The sequence below is a fragment of the Anticarsia gemmatalis genome, chromosome 8 (assembly GCF_050436995.1).
Source record: "Anticarsia gemmatalis isolate Benzon Research Colony breed Stoneville strain chromosome 8, ilAntGemm2 primary, whole genome shotgun sequence".
Classification (NCBI taxonomy): Eukaryota; Metazoa; Arthropoda; class Insecta; order Lepidoptera; family Erebidae; genus Anticarsia; species Anticarsia gemmatalis.
The window spans coordinates 9,950,755-9,972,214 of record NC_134752.1 but is presented as its reverse complement, the minus strand read 5'-3'; the positions used below and the strand labels follow the sequence as shown (position 1 = coordinate 9,972,214).

The 21,460-nt window shown below is 33.3% G+C and overlaps 1 protein-coding gene across 3 annotated transcripts; it reads right to left on the bottom strand.

Annotated features, from left to right (window-relative positions):
- Positions 1–12: 12 nt before the first annotated feature.
- Positions 13–20,660, bottom strand: ema (C-type lectin domain containing ema). Of its 3 annotated transcripts, none has more exons than XM_076117673.1 (16): positions 20,151–20,660; positions 19,537–19,676; positions 17,496–17,644; positions 10,974–11,116; positions 10,125–10,211; positions 8,907–9,997; positions 8,355–8,597; positions 7,845–8,037; positions 6,235–6,361; positions 5,644–5,782; positions 4,969–5,129; positions 4,489–4,647; positions 3,723–3,870; positions 3,406–3,505; positions 2,796–2,931; positions 13–2,345 (listed from the first exon to the last, which is right to left on the bottom strand). In XM_076117673.1, the coding sequence occupies exons 1-16, from the start codon at positions 20,351–20,353 to the stop codon at positions 2,229–2,231; spliced, it is 3,336 nt and encodes a 1,111-aa protein (XP_075973788.1). In that variant the 5' UTR covers positions 20,354–20,660; the 3' UTR covers positions 13–2,228. The 3 variants fall into 3 exon arrangements, with proteins under 3 accessions (XP_075973788.1, XP_075973786.1, XP_075973787.1); XM_076117671.1 differs by having other exon boundaries at positions 5,644–5,792; positions 6,236–6,361; XM_076117672.1 differs by having other exon boundaries at positions 2,796–2,928; positions 5,644–5,792; positions 6,236–6,361.
- Between the last annotated feature and the right edge of the window lie 800 nt (positions 20,661–21,460).

Below are 21,460 nucleotides of genomic sequence, written 5' to 3'. Positions count from 1 at the left end.
AATACACAATAATTTAAATGTAACATGTGATATATTTCATTTCAACACTACAATATTTTCATTTAAGAACATAAAAATACATTTATTTACATCAATCATTATTGCAACTCTTAAAATAAAATCACAACATAAATTTTCTTAAACCTTGTTATTTAGTAAAATATTCTAATTAGATCTGTTTTTGTCGTTACGTTTTGTTAGTTGCAAATACATTTATATTTTGTTATTTACTAACACATAGAAGGAATGATTTGTCGTAAAAGTGTGTGTTATTTAGAGCAAACCGAAGCTTTGTAAGCTCGAACTGAAGGCGATCTTTAAGATCAAAATAGGTTAATATGATTGACAGAGATAAAATGTAATATAAAAAGATTGCACGTAACATAAGCAATAAAAAGCATACCTCCAAAATTATTTTACGTACAAATACAACCATTTATTTACTGCCAATGAGCCGATCTAATACAGAAACGTTGTATAGAAAAGAATCTTACTTTACATAAATATAATAACATACTGACACAATTTAAAACACTATACATAAATTATATATAATATTCTCTATCTAATTGAGGAGTTTGCGTTGTTTGATTCAATAATCATAATATTTGACTAAAGTTAACGTAGTACTTAACAAGTTATCAATACTGTATCAAATGGTAATCTGTTCGTAGAAATGGACTTGTCAATGTCTTGAATACTTTAATATAACTTAGTCTAAACAGTAAGGCCTATATTATAGCAAGTTATTTCAACGCAAACTCCTTCATACACGGCTATACATAATATAAAGTATCATATTATGTATTGCCGTCTCTTTCACTTCTATAACCATACATGGACGTAACAAGAGATCCATTCCGTTAGGTTTTAGAAAAATAACAACTATGAATTCCCCTATAATTAACTCTTCGTGTATCATAATATAATTTTGTTAAATGCTATAAGTTTAAATACTGTCGAAATATGACTTTTATGCTTCATTTATAAATATATTTGTTGTGTTTTAAATAATTACTGATTTTATTTTCTAGTCGTAATTTCGACAGTATTTAAACTGAACTGGAAGTACCGATACATAGACTATTCTAATACAATAGTGTCTAGGAATAACATATATTTTTAAGTGAAACCTAGGGGCGGGATGTTAATAAATAAATAACGTTTTGTCGTGGTAACTGAAATAATACTTTCACGTGCACCGAAATAGAAAATTTATCAAATTTAAACCTCACTTCATATCTTTGAAAGTTTTAGAAAATCTTTGATTTTCACTAATAATGATATGATGTCAGTATACATAATTGATATTGAGAGTTGCTAAGCGCCTCTAGTTAATCAAAAGAGCGGGTTTATTATCAGGTAAGTAAAAACGTCAAACACTCAATGTGAAGGCAACTTGTATCCACCAAAAGTTACTGAAACCGCTACGGAACGAGTGCTAGTGTGATCAATTAAATTATCAAGTAGGCAGTGGTCAAACGATAAAAATATTACAACAAGTTAAAATGAATTGAATATTTAAACACTCTTATGCAACATGGAAACCTATTTACGTTATTATCACTGTCGTAAAGATACCCACATTATAAATGAGGAGTATATCAACGACAATCGTGAGTGTCAGCAGTTGAATTAAATGAATAAACGATTTCATTTAAACTTCAAAGATATACATCGCAATAAAACCTGGTGAGTTTATAATTCCAGCTTATTCCGTCTTTTTTGTTACCGTCAAAATTTAAAATATTTTTGATTTTAAAACGATATCTGTTTATGAACATTTCGTCAACAGTTTAAAGAATCCAAGTCAAATAATAATAACACGATCGAAATCTGTCAGTATCGTGTAGAATAAATACATAAAATCTCTGATCACATCACTGGTTAAATGTAAATATTAAAACTACAAGCATACATACAAACATCGCGTAACATACAAAGGGAAAAGGACCAAAGAGATCATAAGCCAAAAAGGTTTTAACAAAATCCGTATTCAGCCACTATTGCATTCCACTTCCCTTTTTAACTCCTAACTACTCGCAACGATCACCTTATCAATCAGCCTACGTTTTTAAATATTAAAAAGGCCTTATGTTTTTTAACGATGGTAACTTTTATCTAATTTTATATCTTACTTTGTCGAGCAATTATTTAAAAGTTTATTTGTCAATTTGTTTTGTTAATAGAGTGAATAATTTTACCGTTTTCGTTGTGGCGAGCTAATATCATATGGTCTCGACAAGGCCTTTTCGCTTCGGTCGCTGAGGCTCGCTCGATATGAACGATGTTTCTTCGGAGGAGCTTATTGCTTTCTGAAGTTGCGCTGATGTACTGGGTTGGCTCTGTAAAGAGTACAAGACTGTTATAATACTACGGTAGAATTATCGTGAATGTATTTCAGTATATCAATATAATACTGTCTCTACAAAATATCTACTGCTAAACTCCTTTATAGTATGAAACTCACTACAATTCTTCGTAGTTGTTCCAAAGCATCCAAAGTAACTCTGACATGTTACTTAGTCATATCTAAGCAGGTAATGTTTTATAGAACAAAATACTGAATACTGACTGCATGGTGGATTGAACTGCCAGTGTTTAGAATTAGCAAAATATATAAAAATCAAAGCATTCTATGACATGAACGAGATATTTTAAACAGTCAGAAAATGAATAGGTGATATCAAATCTCACCTGCTACATCATTGTCACTGAAATAGGAAAAGCGAATAAAAATAGTAATATTTACAATAGAAATCTAATAAAGTAAAGAGAATATAAGCTTTCCTTACCTGTGGTATAATAGGAGTGTTCGTTACAGTAGGAGTTTGAGCGTTTCTTTTGATCTCCTCCATGGGTATTTCTTCTGAGCGCGCCCGTGGCGACCCCTCGCGGGAACCTTGCGCACTGCTGCTACGGGATACACTACTGAAATGCGTGACGTACGAAAATAAGCAATACTGTTAAAAAAGTGAGATTGTAAATTAAAGTTCAAGAAATATGAAGTTTCAAAATTGTTTATACAGAATTTATATTTTGGTGGATGGGTGTTGACATTAGCCAGCGTGTTTAAGCTAATTACAGCGGTGTGAGCGCTTATAATGATTGTGTGATTGCGTTATACGTTTGCGCACTGCATATTAAAATATCTCTAATTAACCGTTATACCCAAACATGCTACAAGTATTAATGAGAAATTTGAGATTATGATTTTTTTATTTAAGAATTTCATGGGATGCAGCATGCAAACGCTTTGAAAGTTGCAATTATAAAGTAGAATAGGAACAGCATAGTGGTATCTTACAATTGAAACAAGAGAGTCCTTAAGCTGCTCTGCCGCGCTTTTGTCATTGAACATTTGCCGAGATTCACTTCTATATAAAGTAGGTAGTTAAAAATTACCTTTCTCGACTAGTAGTACGTTCTCTATATACCACGATGCCATCTTTCAGCATGTGTCCGCTTGGTCGTCGCAGCCGTCGGTCTGTATCGTCTTCACCACCTAAAGCATGATAAATGTGAGATAACTCTTAAGATATTCTACAAGAATTTAGTAATTTGAAGGAATGGTAATGGTTTTTTGGTACAAAACATTAATTTAGAGTTCTTATTTTCTTCTTATTTCTTATTTTCACCAATTACATTATATGAGCATAGAATACATTTAATTTGTCTACTCAAATGTACTAAAATATAAATAAAGGTTTAAATGTGTATACCTGTAGATCGTCTTGCAGTTAGAGCCCCGAGAGCGGGTCTCGCAAACAGTGGGCGGTGTCTAGGAGCGAGCGCGGGCGCACACATGCCTGACACTTCCAGCAGACGACCGATCTGTTGCATTTTCTTCTGGCGAGATTTTGTACGACCCTGAGAGAAATATAATCAATTTTATATCATACTCACCTCAAAAATGTAACCTATTTATAGAACTATTATATTACTTATACATATTTATTCTTTATTTGGTAAAAGCAGTTTGAGCAGTGATAGCCGAGTGGTATAAGCTGACACCTATCACGCCAGTGGTCGCAGGTTCAAACCTATGTGTATTAGATGTTATGTGTGTATTAGAAATAATTATCACATGCTGGAACGGTGAAGGAAAACATCGTGAGGAAACCTTGCATGCCTAAAAACTTGTTAAAAACATTTATTGAAGGCATGCAAAGTCCCCAACCCGCACTTGGCCAGCGTGGTGGACTCAAGGCCTAACCCCTCCCTCATTACGGGAGGAGACCCTTGCCCAGCAGTGGGACAGTAATGGGTTATATTTATTATTATTATATTTTATTTGGTAAAAGTAAGTTTAACTCCTCTTCAAAGTGAATACAGTTTTAACGTTTAGAAATTTTCATATTGAATAATACATATATTTATCCTTTTCTTGCTATGTAGCTTAGTTAAGCGTGCAAAACATTGGATGCAATAAAAAACAAAACAATACAACAAAGATAAAATAACATAATTTTGAAAATTATTCTTTACCTTAGTAAGTCGTTGTTTCGCCGCCATGCTTCGTATGTGATCGTCGAATTTGAACTTGGCTCGTAACAACACAGTTCTTGGTAGCGCCCCGCTTGCACCCACGCGCGGTTTGTGGATTGTTAAGTGCAGACATCTAGGGTCCTCCTTGTCACCTTGAATCTGAAACGAATGAATAAATTAACGACTCCAATTATGAAAGAAGAAATTACGATCAATAACTGATGGAATCCGAGAATTTAAATAAATTCAAACAACACTTTTAAAAATTATTACGCACATTTATTTTTACAATGGATACCGATTTTTACAATATTTCTTTCAACAACAAATTGCTAGGATTTTCTTATTGATTGTAACTTCTACTAATGCTTTGATTAAGTTAAATTGATTTTATGTTTCTCAACTGCAATAAAAATGTGTATTTTTGGAAATTTAATGCATTTCATTCGGTATTTGGAAAGAAAAATACTTAGCACTTACTTCTAAATCTTGCAAACTTCCAACAAGTTTCGCAACGCCCCATCCTAGGCGTTGTTTGTCAGGTTCCACAAGAATTATTTCAATGCTGTCCACAGCTAAAAACCTATGCTGCCATGTGCCGTCCTTTTGTATTATATCACACGAAATGAGATCAGAATCATCTGTAAAAATTAAATAACAATCACTATTCGGTCGACAACAATCCCGCCAAAACATAGATATAAAATTAGAATGAAAACTTTATTTAAAATGAGAACAATGTTCGTAAATTAACTATATTATTATGCAGGTGAAATAAAAAAGTTTGTATATTAAAAATAAAGAAATACTGTCCATTTTCCGTCAAAAAATGTACAGATGCCATATAGTTTTGTTTTTAATTTATTCTTCTTTGTTATTTAAAGGCCGTTAAGTATTTTTTCGAGCGAATAGAACCAGTGTTTCATCTTGATTTTAATTCAAGGAGTTTCTATAGAACGAAGAAACTTTTAAAATAATAATTATTGTTATGTTATTTGAATAATGACGAAAAGTATGAATAAATAAATATAAGTGCCATCATTTTAATCACCATTCTCCGAGTTAATTATTGATATGATATACTTAATAAAAGCCGTTAATATAATATTATAAGAATGTAAAACTTTAGAAACAAGAGATAAGTTAGTGACTTACTAAGGTCCAAAGATTCACCGACTTGTACAAAAGGGGCGGGGTTTGTCAGTGGCAGCTGTGTTTCAGGCTTCCCCGTGAGTTTCAGGTACAGGTCCCGGATGAGGAAGAACGTGCGTATCGCTCGCCGAGCTCTTTCCATCTGCGTCACCAGTATTTAAAACAAATCCATTACTATTACACTCAAAGTCACAATTTCTTCATTCATAAAAAAAAATACCCTAGGCCGTGTTCTTTGGTACAGCGAATATCCTTGTCAAATAAGTATGTAGGTACTTCTATGATTTCTTCATGACACGATATGATGATTAGGAGACTAGTATTTTAACCCAGAGAGGACTGGTCAAAATTATCAGTATACTAAATTAAATGCCTCTGTTCTAGTGTGGTATCATTCTCGTAAGTTAACGGTCGGGAGTAACGAAACGATTGGAAACATGTTCCATATCATATGGCAACAATATGCTTGGTCCGATTGCCATAATCAAAAATTTATGTATTTCACACGCTTTACGCCATTACTTGCATATTTCGGTATCATCAGAGAATTATTCATTAAGTATAAGTACCTATATCAATATAAAGAGTATTTACCTCTCCGCTCGGCAGTCGTTTAGCGAAAGCAATGCCGGACATAGGCGTCCTTGTGGGCGGCAACAATATCGCCGCGTCCATGCACAGCCATTCTACGTTCAGTGGTCGTTTGCTTGTTTCACAATACCTGTCAATGAAAAACGTTGCATTTAATTATATCTATGGCGCGCTTTCTTACACCTGACCAGTACCTACTGAATATTTGACATTTAAAATGACTTATATTATAAATCAGTTATTTTTCCCTACAAGAGGGACTACAGAAAACGCTCGACATTTGGCTCAATGGCGGCAGGAATGTGCGTTTTAATAGTCCTAAGCTAGGCTACCTTCGATTGGCTTCTTTGGTACAAAATCTAGGAAGTCCAGGGCATAATTAAGAAAAATACATAAAACTTTATCAAATTCGTTGAGTGAATTATTGCCTTCTAGTTAAGAAGCGCCATGTTTCTTACAGTGCAAAATATTTCCGTGGAATCGTTGGTAGAAATATGTCACAAATAGGAAATCTTCCGACTAATTAGAAGTGGCGTCCTATCGTCTAGGCGATGAATAATTATATTGCTATTTTATTATCAAACTACACAGCTAGCTATCATATTTCGTATACGATTATTCATAGATGGAAGATTTATAAACGTATATTTGAGACGAAAAAAACGACTAAACATTGTAAATTATACTTTACTATCATTTCCTAGACAGTGGCACTACGGTCGAAAGAATTCAAAACAAAATAAAAAAATACTATTTTCAACCATATCTCTCTCACAATAGAGATTAAAATTCCTTGCAAAATGTTTCAACCTTCATGATATAAAGCCATTTTAATATTGCGCAAACGACCTTTGCAGAAACACATGGTTATTTTACGTTCTCATATTACATTTAACGCAGGACAAAGGTAACTGACCGTTTCATAAAAGAATATATCATTTATGGCCAAAAATGTCCAGGTGTCGGGTTATTGGACCGAATTATAAGCTTAACGACTTTTATCACGTTTGATATCTTGTTTTAGTGCTACATATTAATATTTATTTGTCAATATGTGTCGTGCGATGTTATTGATAACGTGAGTACGTATTGGCTATTGGAAGATAAAAATAAATATATCTGGGTAATTAAGTAGGTAAATTTCAAATTAATTCTAATGTAAACACTTTTATAGCTAATCAATAAGTGAAGTGACATCCGAAAGCATGTTCAGGTTATGATTTCACACTCTATAAAAAACCCCAACGGCAAGGTAATATAGCCATTTTTAAAGACCTTAGAGTGCTCCCACACAGCAGTTTTATAACGCTATACAACATTGTGTAACACGATAAAGAACAATTTTAATAAAAAATTTAAACAAATTTTAAGTTTAAAAACAAATGTTATAAGTCAGTTTCTAACGTTATACAACTGCTGTGTGGGAGCACCCTTACATTCTCTGATGCAGGGGACGTTCTCCACTTAAGTCTGATTGGTCTAGCTCAAACCATCATAGTCATGTCCTCAATGTGCTGTACCATTTTTTACCATTTCATACCAATACGAAAATAAAGATCTATTTGCTAAAGAAAATTATGAATATAAAATAAACTAATGACTTAATAACTTACTCATCCTCAAACATATCGAGGAAGATATCGTCGCACTTGTAGAAGTTGCGCGCGAGAGCCGCGGCGCGCGCCCGCAGCGCGTTGACGTCGGGCGCGTAGCGAGCGTGCGCGCCCCGAGCGTCGCCCGCGCCGCACAGCGCCACGCGCATCAACGTCACGCTTAGTTCTAGCGTCACTAGACGGACTTTTGATGCTGCACACAATACAAACCTGTATTATTTTCTATTCAATATAAGTCTGATCTGAATGAGCTTGGCTTAATCCAAATTTGTGAAGAAGTGTGTGTGTACCTATTAGTTGTACAATAACAAAAACGAAGTTATCAGAGTATAAAATATTTACTTTTCTCATAGGAGTTTAAGACCAAATAAAACTAGAGTGTCCAGTAGACTTTTCTAGAAACTTGACAAACTACTATATCATTTTGGGTAATCAAAAACAGATGGTAAAGAATTAGACTTGCCCATACAAAAGTATACTATTTATTATAAGATACATGACTACACTTACCAGTTTTACAACTCAAGTTAGCTATCGCCATGAGTTTGGAGATCAGTAAAGCGTTAAAACTCTGGAGCGGTCGCTTTGCAGGCGACGACGTTACTTCTGGTTTTCTTTCACCAGGTGGCGTTTCACTCCCCGTTTCAGAGGTACTGGGAGCGCTTCCCGCAGCATTCGAACTACTCCCACTTGTACTTGATAGTATCTCTTCTTCGGGACATAATAATGTGTCAAGAAGCTCCGTATTTACCCCTATAATAAAAAAAAGGAATCTTCAGTATAGTGAAGTTAATGTTTTCTTCACGTTTAAAGAATAGATAAAACTTACCCACTATGCCAAAGGGAGCAAAAGATAAAAAACATAACTCAAATTAGTAATCATAAATATAAGTAAACATGCAAAAATATATTTAATTGCAGAAAGGAAATACTAAGTGTGCCCGGACGTATTATTATAGTAAACAAGAACTTGCAAATCCTATCTCAGTTCGATGACATTGTAGGTACTGAATCGTACGACAATAAATTATGTTTTTGTACGACCACATGTTGTTTACTCACCTTTGTTATTTATCAGAGCGAAAAGTAAACAGAGAGCGAATAACGCTTTGTAATCGTTCTCGCTACAATCCAACGAGTCCAGTATGGTTTTTAAGAAAGGCCTCTTTTCGATTTCCCTATTCTCTCTATCAATAATACTCTCCATGGTAACAGCTCTTTCGATCGACGTACTTGGAGCTACTCCAAGTAACTTTTGTTTTTCTTCATCGGTGATATTGTTAAATTCGTTCGATTTCGACGAACTAGACTCGATTCCAGAATCAGGTAAAGGTGAATCGGGCATATTCTCTTTGAGTGTGACTGCACTCGTAGACTTCAGTGAATGTACTTGAGTGACTAGGTCCTCAGTCGAATCGTGATCGATGCTCGAAGACTCGCTTATTTGAGAAGTGGACGGAAGCGAGGTTGAAACTAACTCGGGATCGAGATCACAACTCGACTGGTCGGTGTTATCTAAATCGTAGCCAAAGTTTTTGGGCCCGCTGTATTCGGGCGTGGTGTAATCTCTTTCGCTGGAGGTATTTTCTAAGGCTTTTTCTAAACTCAGCTGTGGTTTAGAAAACTCTAGTTTGACACTGGACTTTGCATTGCTAATGTACATTTCTAGTATCTTGGTGGCGCCGTCCTCGAACACTGATAAGTCGGACTGTAATATGATCCAGGCCAGCGCGTGGACAATGGGGCCATGTGTTATTATAAGGAACACTTGCGATAACAGAAATAGGGCAACTACACAGGACACGGACGGTTTAGTTTCGTCCTCTGATTCCATTCTCTGTTGTCTGGGAAACGTCATTCTGGCTGGTGACGTTTCTGTGTTCTTGCCTTTTAGTATTGCTTCTAGGTTTCTCGTGATAGCTTCTATGCTTTGTATATGATCTCTATTGTAAGGCGAAGATGTCGCTGGTCTTTTAACTATGCTTTCAGACGTCAGTGAGTAAATGTATAGAGGCACTAATAGTTTATGCAAGAGATGCTCCGTCAGTACATCGTTGAGGTCGGGTATGTTGAGACATAGGATGTCATTTATGTAGTGGAGATGGTCTAGGTGTTCGGCGACTAAGTCGTCCAGTTTCTGCTGTGATTGGTGGCTAGAATGGAAATAGCGCATTATATTTCAACAATTGTGAACCGGATCGATAGCTCACAACATTTCGAGACAATGGCAACAGTATATCTAAGTAAATAGTATCAGATTACACAATAGTAGATACTCACTCAGCGTCGTTTCTAACACACGCGTCGAGTTCCAGTATATGTTTACCGATAAACCACACTAGATTGCTGAAATACGGTGCCGCCGTCCTGTGGGAGAAAGACATACACATTACAATTATGTCCAATAAAGTTATAATTTAAGAGCATCGTTATCAAAATCTTCATACACCTCCTGCTGATTTTTATGTCGCAAATGTACGTAATTTGAAAAATTTTTCAGCGTTTTGATTTTTTATTTGTACTAAATAAAGAATGGCAAGTAAGGTGTATTTGCTTTTGTGGCCCTTCAAAAGTTCTCCTTCAACATTAATTCAAGCAAGTAGGTCAAAGTGTTTATAAAACAATGCACACTAAACTAGGACGTGAGACGAGTCGCAGCCACGACACTCGTCCTTCAAAACTCTTCGCAACTGAAGTTAAACAACACCACTTAGTGCAAACTGCGACGTGTATGTGCGAAAGTTGCCTTTTACTTAACAAGAGTTGAAAATGCAAGCACTGAATAAGATGTTTTAAGTTATATTGAATTTAATATACTTATGCATAAGATATTGGCTATTTGGAACTACCAGTTCTTTAACAAGTTGTAACAAATCTTAATAAATGATGATAACATTAGATTAACGTTTTGTACACATTTCCATAAACTAGTAAGTGTAGTATTGACGGAATCAATGCTAGCTCATTAGATTCGAACTCAAAAGAGTTTTCGATTATTTTTACAAATTACTTGCGGCGAAGTTTTCAAGGAGAATCGAGCAACGACACGAAAGAAAGTTTACATAAATTCTCACATTTTGGACACTTATCACGAGTGTGAAAATACTGCATAGTGACGTCACAACTCACCTATCTCGAATGAACCGCAGCATGCTGGCATCCTGCACTCGGTACACGTTGAGGGTGAGCGTCCGCACCGCGATGCGCACCATCGTCTCCGAGTGGTTGAAGAACTTGATCGCTTCCGTGTACAATGGGAAGTCTTTCGTGTGCTGCAAGTATTAACTTACTGTCAATCAATATCTAACATATAGAACTATTGCTTTTAGAACAAACTTGTTGTACAGTCAACAGCTAAAGTCGCAAAAAAAATATTTTAAATCTGCAAAAATCTTTCAATTGTGTTTCTTATTGTATAATTGGAACCTACGCGAAATATAATGATAAAAGTTTGAATTTTTTGTAGTTAAGTGAATTGGATTTTCAGCTGACTGTACGCAAGGAAGAATAATATTATGTATATTTTTTAAATATAATACTTTATTAACATAAATGGGACTTCATCGTATTTAGTAAGACCATTAAGCAGGTCCTGGTCACAAACAAAGGCGACTACATTTTTAAATATTTATTCTTTTTAGTGGTTGTAATGTCTGCATTGTATGCTCGTTACACAAATTTGCATGCCGCCTGTTAAAGGGCAAACATGTCTCACACGATTGATGGATGGGTTACCTATGATGTTTTAAAAATAAATTCAATTTAACATGTATAATGTACGGCCTGGGGCGTGTAACGTACAACCATTTTAATAATTAACTGAGTAATTATTTAAGTTCTTCACACGTATATTACAAGACTAGTGATTATACGCTGTAATAAGAAGATTAAACATCCTGCCAACACGGTGGGCCTTCAAAAATAAAAAGTAATTTATTATATATTATTATTATACATAAAGCCACGCCTGTTTATCAAAGGTTTATGAAAAACACCCGAATCGAAATTAACAATGTTAGTCATATTATTATGGAACAAGGGGCTTGTCTATTGTCATAATATCGGGCACGATACCAAATTCTGGGCTACTACTAAGAAATATTCTTTTATAAATTAGAAAAGACCGACAGCACTTTTTCAGACCCCATCATAAGTAATGGAATCGGTAGATACCTTACCACCCCAAGCACAGAGACAGTCAAATAATTTATCATACAGAAAAAAATTAGATGGCAACTCTTGCGCTAATAACTAAGACGATAATTACAAAATCAAATAAAATAAAAGATTTTTATTAACCCGAAGAGGTATTTGTCTCGTGTATTAGTAGTGTGACGTTACACACGTCGTCAAATTTAAAATAATGTTTGTCTTCTAAGGCCTTGAGTTTTCAATAGTTTGAACATGAACTTGGTACTGTTTTAAGCATGTTTAGTGATGACACTAACACGCTATAGTTCGTGACTCGGTGCAATGCTAACAAACGGCTAATGGTATCAACGGGTGCAGCTTTGTTGCTCATCCTTTTATATACTATGACGTCATCAGACAAGATGCTTTAAAACGTATAGTTACTAGTTTAACTAAGCGGATTACTTATGTTAAGACATGGTTAACACTATGTTTTCATAACATTAAAAGGCTGGTTCGACTGTAACATAAGTGGAAATCAAAATAATTTTTTATTTCAATAACATTACAGTCAACAAACAATAATAATATAATTAAGGGTCTCTTTTTAAGAAAATGTTTGCTAATGGTATAAAACTCCGGTCTTTCTTGGTATATGAGGTGTATTAAAAGTATGATATTATACTGACCAAAACCAGGGTAAAAAATAATGTCTACATAGGATCCATTTTTATAATAGTAAAGGACACTCATATAATGAATATAGAAATACGATTTTATGCCCGTGGATTTGTCCGGGACATATCATATGTTTTAGCGCATTATAAGGGATAAACTTAGTCAGGAGGCAAGAAATTATAGTATAGGTACGAATTTTTTAGTGCTTGCTAAACCGACAGTTAATTTAAATTTTAATTCATTAAAGGTACAATCACTGATAATGGGTTGCGCTATTTGTTCCCAATTCTGCAATCACTGCGATGATTACTCATGTATGTAATTCATGTATTTATTCATTTATACTAGTTTCTGACATACAACGCTTGGAGTATTCTATACTACGTTGAGAATACCGTAGTAACTATGTATGAAATAGCAATAATAAGGACTATTTACTAAACTGGAATAAGTAAGAATATAAAAAATGGGACAACCTACTATTAGCAGTTATAGAACACTTTCGTGGATCACTAACGCAGTAATCTGTCATTAGTTACTGACAAAGGAATAAAAAAAATATCCAGTAGGTAATATTGTAAAAATATGAATATTTTCTTCTAAATAAACGGCTTAACAGTATTAAACCGCAGGAATGTGAACAAGGTTTTATACGTCAAACACACTCGCAGACACAATATTACTTATTTAAGGAAACTACTGAGAAGAGGATCTACAACTGTGTAAACATTATTTTATTAAATAACCATTAACGATAACATAGACTGCAATAAAATATATACATGAAGCTATTTACATGTAGGTACCTATAACATTTTCTTATACAGCGCTTATATTGAATTAGCTTACGCCCACCGCACAGTGTGTTATAAACCCTATTTTTGTTTCGTCGTCTTTTTATTGAATTAATCGATAAAGTATACCATTCTGAGGATTAGAGTAAAACTCCGGGCTCGCTAAGACTTGTACTTTTTTCGTTATTCAGTGTCAAAGTTCCGGAATATCCGACTATTGAAAAACGAAAAAAAATTAATTACAATTTAACGGAAGTACTTATTCCAGAATTTATTTATTCTATTGATAGAAGATATAATAGCCGACCATTCCACCAATTCCTGAAGCTTTAGCATGAATAGGTCGAGAGATATGATTTTTTTTCTCATTTTTCGTTTTTATTTTTTAATTCATCTAAACCAACGTAGTAGGTGGTCATTCCTACATCAAAAAATTGCTAATACTTTCTTTTATTTGCAGTATTAGTTCTAAAACCTAACTCGTTGGTTTCCAGGAGATATTTGAAATTTTAAATTTTACTTAGGGTTGTCACTTTCGAGTATCCGAAAATTATATAAGATTATAAACCTTTATTTGAAAAAAAAGTTAAGGCAAGCCCCCCGGCCGTAGTTCTGCACGACGTACCTCAGTCACGCCTTACTGAGGTTGTTGAAGTGCAGAGTACGGTTACGGTATTGACTGGCGCTCAGTCCCCTAAAATTGTTCCAACTCCAGATGGAACAACCATTGATTTTGCTTTTTAGAAAAAAAATCAACAAATATAATTACATAATATGTGTATAAATTATAATAAATAAATTGTTGACGAAAATAATTTTATCGTATTTTTTAAATAAAAAATCGACACAATTGATGTACATACATGATAAAATTTGATTTAAAATTATAGATAGGTATATAATTCATGAAGATATATAAAATACATTAAAAATTATTCTTAAAATTGTTATACCACAAAAATTACAATAAAATTGATTTAAAAAAAAATGGTTGTAAATCATTATAAAATATTTTTAGTTAATTTATTTAATTGTAAAATTAAATAAATTAACTAAAAATATTTTGAAAAAATAACAAAATGTTGTAAAAGTACTTATGATGAATGTTGATTTATAGGTATACTTATGAGATATCGGAAAGGATTTTCTTTCATTTACTATAAGTTGAGTCTTTTGAGTTAGAATTTATAGACATATTCCAAATAAATGTATCAATCAACATCATACCAATTTCTTCATTTGTTTTTTAATTTCCTTTATAAAATTACCCAATCTTTGCCATTTTAAGCCACAAAATTATGATATCTTGTTATGGTCGTGATATAAAAGCCAAAACTTTATAAAAATAAATTTATTAAATTTTGATTGAAGTGGCAGCCCTATATGCGGATATTTCGGATATTACTAAACTTTCAAATATCTCCTGGAAACCAGCGAGTTAGGTTTTAGAAATAATACTGCAAATAAAAGAAAGTATTAGCAAATTTTTGATGTAGGAATGACCACCTACTACGGCGGTTTAGATGAATAAAAAAATAAAAACGAAAAATGAGAAAAAAAATCATATCTCTCGACCTATTCATGCTAAAGCTTCAGGAATTGGTGGAATGGTCGGCTATTATATCTTCTTTCGATAGAATAAATAAATTCTGGAATAAGTACTTCCGTTAAATTGTAATTAATTTTTTTTCGTTTTTCAATAGTCGGATATTCCGGAACTTTGACACTGAATAACGAAAAAAGTACAAGTCTTAGCGAGCCCGGAGTTTTACTCTAATCCTCAGAATGGTATACTCTATCGATTAATTCAATAAAAAGACGACGAAACAAAAATAGGGTTTATAACACACTGTGCACCGCCCTTTGAGAACTCACGTTCTTCTCCAACTCTATTAGCCAATTACATTAAATTCAGACTTCGATAGACATGTTCCTGACATCACTATACTGGTCAAATATGGATCGGATATTTTATATCTCTCAGAAACTGTCCATAGGACTATCCAACTAGCGAACATACTTGTATTCTACGAAAATCATACCGTTAGAAAACCTTTTAAAAATAATCTAGTGCCCAGCGTATTCTGTTCAGTTGACAACTGGTTTAAGTAAATTTGAGCCACTATGCAATACATAGTAGCTTTGGCAAAACTAGTTACTTATCATTATTTTAGAAAAGAACCAATGTACGGAATAGCGGTTTTCAAACAGTTGTCAACTGAGATACATAATAGCCCCCCTGGCTATACTTCCTCTTCCATTACAATTATCTATACTAATATTATAAAGCTGAAGAGTTTGTTTGTTTGTTTGATTGTTTGTTTGTTTGTTTGAACGCGCTAATCTCAGGAACTACTGGTCCGATTTGAAAAATTCTGTGTTAGATAGTCCATTTATCGAGGAAGGTCATAGGCTATATATCATCACGCTACTACCAAAAGGAGCAGAGTACGGGTGAAAAATGTTACAAAAACGGGGACAATTTTGACCCATTCTCTCTTATGTGACGCAAGCGAAGTTGCGCGGGTCAGCTAGTCGATAATATAATAATAGAGGAATACCAGCAATACATAGGTATCTATCTATATACCAAAATATACATATAATATGCACACAATAAATACTGTAGATAACAGCAATAAATGTTCATTATAAATCAACTCTTGATACATGTTTATCACTAAGCGTGGTGTGATAGTCTCATCAAAGTAATACCTAGTTTGTAATTAATATCACACGGTCATTCATAATGGACTTTGAATAGGGAACTACGTAATATATTGCAGTGCGGATTTTACGTATTGCGCGAGCACATAGGGAAAGAGGAGATATCGATGCCATAATTATTAAAATTTCAGCTTACCGCATCGTAACAAGTCTACTGCCACTACGAAGCATAGAAATACTTAAAACTTTTGCCCTACAGCATTTGAAGGAGCTAAGGAAGTGGCGACTCAAAAGATCAACAGTGGTCGAGGTGTCTACGGACTAAAAGACACCATCTCTACCCCTAATCTATACTAATATTATAAACCTGAAGAGTTTGTTTGTTTGAACGCGCTAATCTCAGAAACTACTGGTTCGAATTGAAAAAATATACTGTTGGATGGTCTATTTATTGAGGAAGGCTATAGGCTATATAGCATTACGCTACGACCATTAGGAGTGCAGTAGCAACGAAAAAGGTTATAAAAATATAAGATAACAGAGTCTAATTGGTATTCCAAAAATCCTAAGTAATTGGTATGTATATAGTGCAAAATGTTTTGAAAACAAAATTGTTTAGAATTTTTGTGTATTTGTGTAACTTACTTCCAGGATGTTTATTAAGATTCATACAAAACATGAGTCATGATTAGCGCGCCAAATTACATTAAATTAAGATTTTTTTTCGTTATGGGTAGGTATTTACCAAAATAACAGAACAAATATTATCTAATATCAATAATATTACAAAATGGCCAACTAAAGAAGACTATAAATAATAGGTTTTCAAGCATTAATGTATGAAACTAAAATTGACAAAGTTTTTTACTAAATAAAAGTCATTTGTTCTGATCATCACTTTTCCTGCGGAAATCACGGCGAATGTGGCACCGCGGAAATTAAAATTCCCATATTACACATGTCTGATAACATTATCACATAAGTTAAAACCCAAATCATTTATTCCTGTAATCTGCACAATGTTTCCTATTATGCATTTTATGCTGAAATTCAATTATATATTCATATAGGTATTAATTTGTCTTGACTCAGTCAGTTGTATATATGCAACCAATGCTTGAGGTCGTAGGTTCGTTTCTCAGGTTTGACAGTGCTACTGGTCTTTTCTTATTCATGTAGAACTCTTCTCAATAGTAGCTCGTAATTTGGTAACGTGCTGCTTATACATTAAACATGCAACGCGAGAGTTTAAAAGTTATAACGTGCTCGGTATATCGTTACGGCAATAGGCTCGCCCCCTTTTACATAGGTTAACATTGAATAATTCCGCCTACATTATAGGGTATAATATTGGATGATATGTATGTATTTATAAACTTACCTCATTGTAGAAGAAGTGTATGGTATGATTGTTGAGTTTCAAACTGAGCGTCTTGAGGAACGATATGTAGTATGCCATAACCTCCTCATCGGAGAAGTCAAACTTGTGCACTATTATTGAGTTTACATGGTTATTGCTTAACAAATAATCTGAAACAAAAAATATTATGTTACACAATAAATATTTTTTCATTGGCATTCTGATAAAAGTATTTACAAAGAAAAAAATTAAGAAGAAGAGAGAAGAATTATGGTTCTATGTTTAACAACTATCAATAATGTTCTATCATACAATATCAATATTGATACCTGGTAGAAATCAATACTGGGAACAAGAAACACTTGTCAGTATTTCATGGAACACAATACATGTTAACATTACTTATCAATAACAGCTCATTCCATTTCACAAACACACAAATGTATAGGGGTAGAGTCATGTAACTTAAGTTTTGAAATAATAAATTAAGCCCATTAATGTCCCACTGCTGGGCAATGGCCTCCTCCCATAATGGGGGAGAGGTTAGGCCTTGAGTCCACCATGATTGACCTTGAAGATCTGTTCTAAAGAACTCTCAACCACTTGCATGGAAGGCGCATTTTAAACCTATCACTATCACTTAAGTTTTGGAAATTAAAATTTAAAAAAAATCTGGAATTTTCTTAATTAAGTATCTTAATTATTTATATAAAACTAATTAAGATATGTATCTATTTTGGTTTATCAAATACTCTAAGAATCATTAGTTACTAGGTCAAATGAAGGCATTATAATGTCAACCCGCTTATAAAATTAGCATAGATAGAAATCTAGATTTGACATGACATTTGTTTTAATTGTATTAGTGAAAATGTGAGTAATGCTTGGAGTCAATAACCTGGGCTGTGCAGGTCAATGTCAGACTAAAATTGAAAGGCATTTTTAGGTATTTAGGTAGTGAAAAATCTTTGTTCAATAACCTGTATACCTTCTGGGTTATTGAACCACAAAATATTAAGTTGACAAAATAATATTTTGTTGTAGATAGGAGTCTCGTACACCTACATAAAATGAACTACCTGCCTAGTAATTTAAAATTTCAATAGTTTTAAGTAATAAGTTCATGTAGGCGTACGTAAACAAACACAGGTGTGCCCTAGTGTAAGTTAATCATTAATAATATAAAATTGATTATTAAATTGTAATAAGCATTCAATTGTTATGCAATTGCTACAAGATAAGAATTATCTGCAATTATGACATCAGAATTCACATGAATGTACTCAAACTACATGTTATTTTGTTGTTTGTTTATTTCTAGAAGTGAGCATAAAAACTTGTGGCTCAATTCCAAAAATTCTCACACTACACAGTACTGTTATTGTTGACATAGATTTCTATTTTATAGTAATAAAACATAAATAGCTTTACTTATTTTCTTGGATTTATATTCCAGCATCCATGCTGGAATATAAATCCAAGAAAATAATAGTCATAGTCATTGAGGTAGTCTAATTGAGTTACACAATTAATAAGCTAGCTAGCTTTGTATCTATTGGATATTATTCTGCTCAGCAAAACATATAAATACAGTTTAGCCTTGAATTTAAAATAAAATAGTATCCTAGTTAGGAGGATGAGGAAATACATTATAATCTATAAACTGTAGCTATTCAAGGAAAATGTCTTAGACAAAATAAATAAACCAGGTTCACAGTTATAAATAAAATATTAACAATCATTATTTCTTGATGAAGGCTTATAAACCATTATAACACCATTATTATCCTATCTACAATATGATTAATAATTGTAAACATTTCACCCTCAAATTCACCACATCTGAATTGAATAAGCAATGGGTAGCATCAATAATCAAGGGGAATTTTGATAGTTGTTTTCATGTATTTACCGTTTTTATTGGATAGTTTATCCAACACTTATCCATAAGCTGTGTTATTGGTGCTTAATCTAATAAGATATCTAAATGATAACAAGTATAAATAAGTATGAGATATCAAAATGATAACAGTTATAAAATAGATGTAATATAGGTACTTACAAAGAGATGTTTCATTCCTAATGTTTTCAAACAGTATGTTTAATGTTTGTAGCAGCTGCACACACACATACGAGGAGCCTCCACACTTCTGTCTCATGATCTTCAAGAAGTATGACAGCATATTCTTCTCTAAAAAGAAACTGGAAGAAGTACACATAAATTAACCATATACTTTTTTTTAATAAGTTCTACTGGCAGCTTATATTGTTTTTGTTCAGATACTATACTTATTGAGCTCACTTTTAGGCATAGAGAAGACTTTTGAATGAGTATAAAAAAGTAGGAATCCAATATTGATGTTGAATATCATAATTGAAGGCAAAGGTATTGAATGTTCATTCTCATTGTTCTTGTTTAGAATAATTTAAAAAACTTGGCATGTGTGTGCAACATGTTGATGCCTTTGCCTCTGATTTAAATTATTTACATACAAGCAGATCTAATGACTCAGCAACAATTAAATGTGTTTCTATGCCAATGCCAATTAGTAATGCAAGTCAAACAACACTTCCAAATGTATTCTATGTCTGCACTCACGAAGTCAGTCTATGAATACTAATCATCATTAGTTAAGTATTGTTTACAAAATATAGTAAATAGACACTTGTACTCACTCAAACACAGAGCTATCATTCTGGTCACCCCATATTAGTATCTCAGCTATACACCTCAGCGACTCCACGAGGGTACCTCGATTACTTTCCGACACTGTTGTGTTTTTACACAGAATGTTATGTAAATATTTCAATCTCTCTAAAGAATGAGGGTTCTTTGGCCGCCCCCATGAGGCACCAAACCAACTTCTGCTTCGAAACATGACACCACTGCTATTGTACACCACTATTCAACAAAAACACTACACTTTTTCATTTTTTTTAGTTCATTGAGGCACGTCGTCACACTAAACCATTACAACCAAGTTCTCATTTTGTCTCATAGTTTTCCCACTTGATAATGTATAGTGTCATTTTCAACAACACGTGTAAAACTTAGCTATATAATTTATTGGCTAATACGCTGTACTATACAGATATATTGTATTATTTTCGAATTAAAATACTCAATGATTTGCTTGGCCAACGTAATTATGACAACTTTGACAGAAATCACTGAAGTTGGTGCAAGTGAGAAGTGGTCTGTACTGACATTTATGACAGCTGTTTATGCGTTTAGTTATAACGTAGTACTTAGCTACGAACTGAAGAAATTCATCTATATTAGATCAAAAATATACTGATAAATACCGACTTAAGAACTACCACTATTTACTTTATGGCGAATATTTCTGTTTAGTATATTTGTTGCGTAAACTGTGCCGCGAAAGTAAAAACATTATGACTAATGAATTCATATGCTTTTAATGTAAGGTTTTGTGCTTACTGACTAGCATATATCTTTGTAAAAATATTTTCATTATTGGGATAATATTTAAATTACATTTTGTTGTTTTATTTCGGGCATTTATTAAATCTTTTTACATTCTTTAAATCGTCTAAACATTAGGAAATAACTAAACGTATTCGTCATTAGCGTTTACAAGGGATGCTGTAAACATTATTTGTCAGTTTTAGTACAAGTGCGTTTACGAAGTCGTTTGTACGCGGCAAATATGAGTTTTGATACGCATCACAACTCATTAGTACGTACAAACATTGATAAACAGGCAAACTTTGCCAATTTACTAGTATATTAATGGATAATAATATATATAACTACGTGAAATAATGTGCAGACTTCAGAAAAGTTAAACAATATGTAGGTAGGTAGGTACCTAGGGACCTCGATGCGTCAATACATTTTTTTTTCAAATCTTTGTTTTATACGAATTGGAGAAGAAAAATTGTGCTTACTACAAATTAAAAGGCTATCTTTCATCTTTTTTGTCTTTTGCCTCAAATTTAATACTTCAATGATCTGGGAATCG